General features: G+C 41.8%; 1 protein-coding gene across 1 annotated transcript in view; it reads left to right on the top strand.

The window, feature by feature from the left end:
• The first annotated feature begins 259 nt into the window (after nt 1–259).
• The window catches only part of LOC147467061 (NPC intracellular cholesterol transporter 2-like), a 5,001-nt gene continuing 3,310 nt past the window's right edge, over nt 260–1,950 (top strand). Inside the window, exon 1 of the mRNA XM_086532998.1 lies at nt 260–305. Within this exon, the coding sequence (XP_086389124.1) occupies nt 260–305 (46 nt within the window). The remainder of the gene's footprint in view (nt 306–1,950) is intronic.

Raw genomic sequence — 1,950 nt, 5'->3', positions numbered from 1 at the left:
ACTCGGGTGTCGGACCAGGTCCGAACCCTGGGCCAAAGCCCGTTGTCCTGAGAGGACTACTTTTCCCTTAACTATTGTATCAACCTAATCCCAATAGCTAAGAGAGGATACAAAAAAATAAACAGTCTTGTCGTTACACGTCCTCGCCCCCCCCTAGTGGAAGCCTGGTTGAGTTCTCCAGTACCAACTAAGGGATCGGAGTTGTGTGGAAGACACTTCCCTACCGCCGAACCTGCCAAATGCGAGGGACGGTAAGAAAATGCCCACCTCCCAAGCGAATACTGGAGCTTACAAGGTAAACTCCGGTAGGCTCAGGAAGGTCACACGTAAAAATGGAAAAAAAAAAACAGGGAAAGAAAAAAGTTGCGCCCAAAGGACGCCTCAGACTACTGATCCTCCCTACCATAGGGTCACAGCCCGTAAGGGCTACCCTGGGGTAAAAGAGTGCTGCGGGTCTGGGATGGGGGCTGTCTACTACTATACTCTCGTGTCACCTGCAAAAAACAAAGCACTGAAGGTGCAGGCAAAGCACTAAAGTGCGCAAAAATCTGTGCAAAACAGCGTTTACTCTAATTTCCTTACGTTAAATAACCCAGAAAACAACAATATCTAGCGAAACAAGAGGCCCCGTAAACCAGGGTAACTCTAGTGTCACAAGATTTTTGTTTTGTTGCTGCTGTGTTCTCAACAAGGTGTGAGCTCTTCAAGGTCTCAGACACGAGTGCTGGAAGCCCACGTGGCAGCTCTTATATACAAAGCTTTCGAGTTATCTTAAAATACTACGTAAAGGTAAATAAACACGTAAAATAACTAAAACTGAAATACTGTTCTTAAAATGGAATTAGTGAAAAATAAAAATGACTCTTAAAACGCAGAGGTAAAAGAATTAACCAAAATAAAAACAAACCCGAATGTAAACAAAAGAATGTCGGGAATAAAATACGCTAAAAAGGCGTAAAAGCTCTTAAAACTGAAAAAATAAGTAAAAATGCAAAACCGATTAAACGTCTAAAGATGCTGCTGCTTAAGAAACAACCTCCCGACCTTCTTTATGCAATAAAAGCTCGAATGTTCTGTGTACAAAAGATTACGTATTGCAGTGTCATCAACACAAATATATATCCTAGCATTTGAAATGAAAACTCCTTACATCCTAAAAACATTGATAAACATTTAAAAGATGACGATGCGGCGCGACAACGCGATTTACGTCGTAGAAGAGCAGATAGAAGTGCAGCGAATGATTCTGGTGGCATCTGGCAACTGCAACTAATGTTTATATTCATCTTTTCAGGCCAGGGGATGCTGGAATGGCCTGATATCGTTCCAGGTTGATAAGGCATCCACTTGTCATGCTGCTACGTCGACCCGGAAGCAGCGAGATGATGAAGCGGCGCCAGAGTCGTATCTAACGTCACTCGATGTCGCCAAAGGGGTTGCCAGGGGTCACTGGTGTTTCAATATTGCTTCCTCGCTCAAGATACGTTCCTGCAAATCATGGCGTTCAATTTCAATCTTAATTGAGGCAGGGCGCACCTTTATGTAACGTAATCGAGGGCGATTGCGCATGGACGGCGCCGTCGACCGCGACAAAACGGATTATAGATAATGCGCTGTTTTTCGTTATATTAAAGGATTTAGCAATTGAGAGAAAAAACTTGCACTAAAAAAAATATGACACGACCCTGAAAATAGCCAAAAATGCTTAATATACACGTTTGAGCCATTCTGATAATGAAACGGATTATAGTTAGATGCGCTGCATTTCGCTATATTAAAGGATTAAAAACTCAGAGAAAAAAGGTGCACTAAAAAAACAAATATCAGTAATATACACGACCCTGAAAATAGCCAAAAATGCTTAAAATACACGTTTGAGCCATTCTGATAATGAAACGGATTATAGTTAGATGCGCTGTTTTTCGTTATACTAAAGGATTTAGCAATTGA

The sequence above is a fragment of the Penaeus japonicus genome, unplaced genomic scaffold (genome assembly GCF_977035675.1).
Source record: "Penaeus japonicus unplaced genomic scaffold, GWHDUDI00000001_assembly GWHDUDI00000038, whole genome shotgun sequence".
Classification (NCBI taxonomy): Eukaryota; Metazoa; Arthropoda; class Malacostraca; order Decapoda; family Penaeidae; genus Penaeus; species Penaeus japonicus.
Note: the sequence above shows the minus strand (reverse complement) of the source record. Positions and strands in the feature narration are given on the sequence as shown.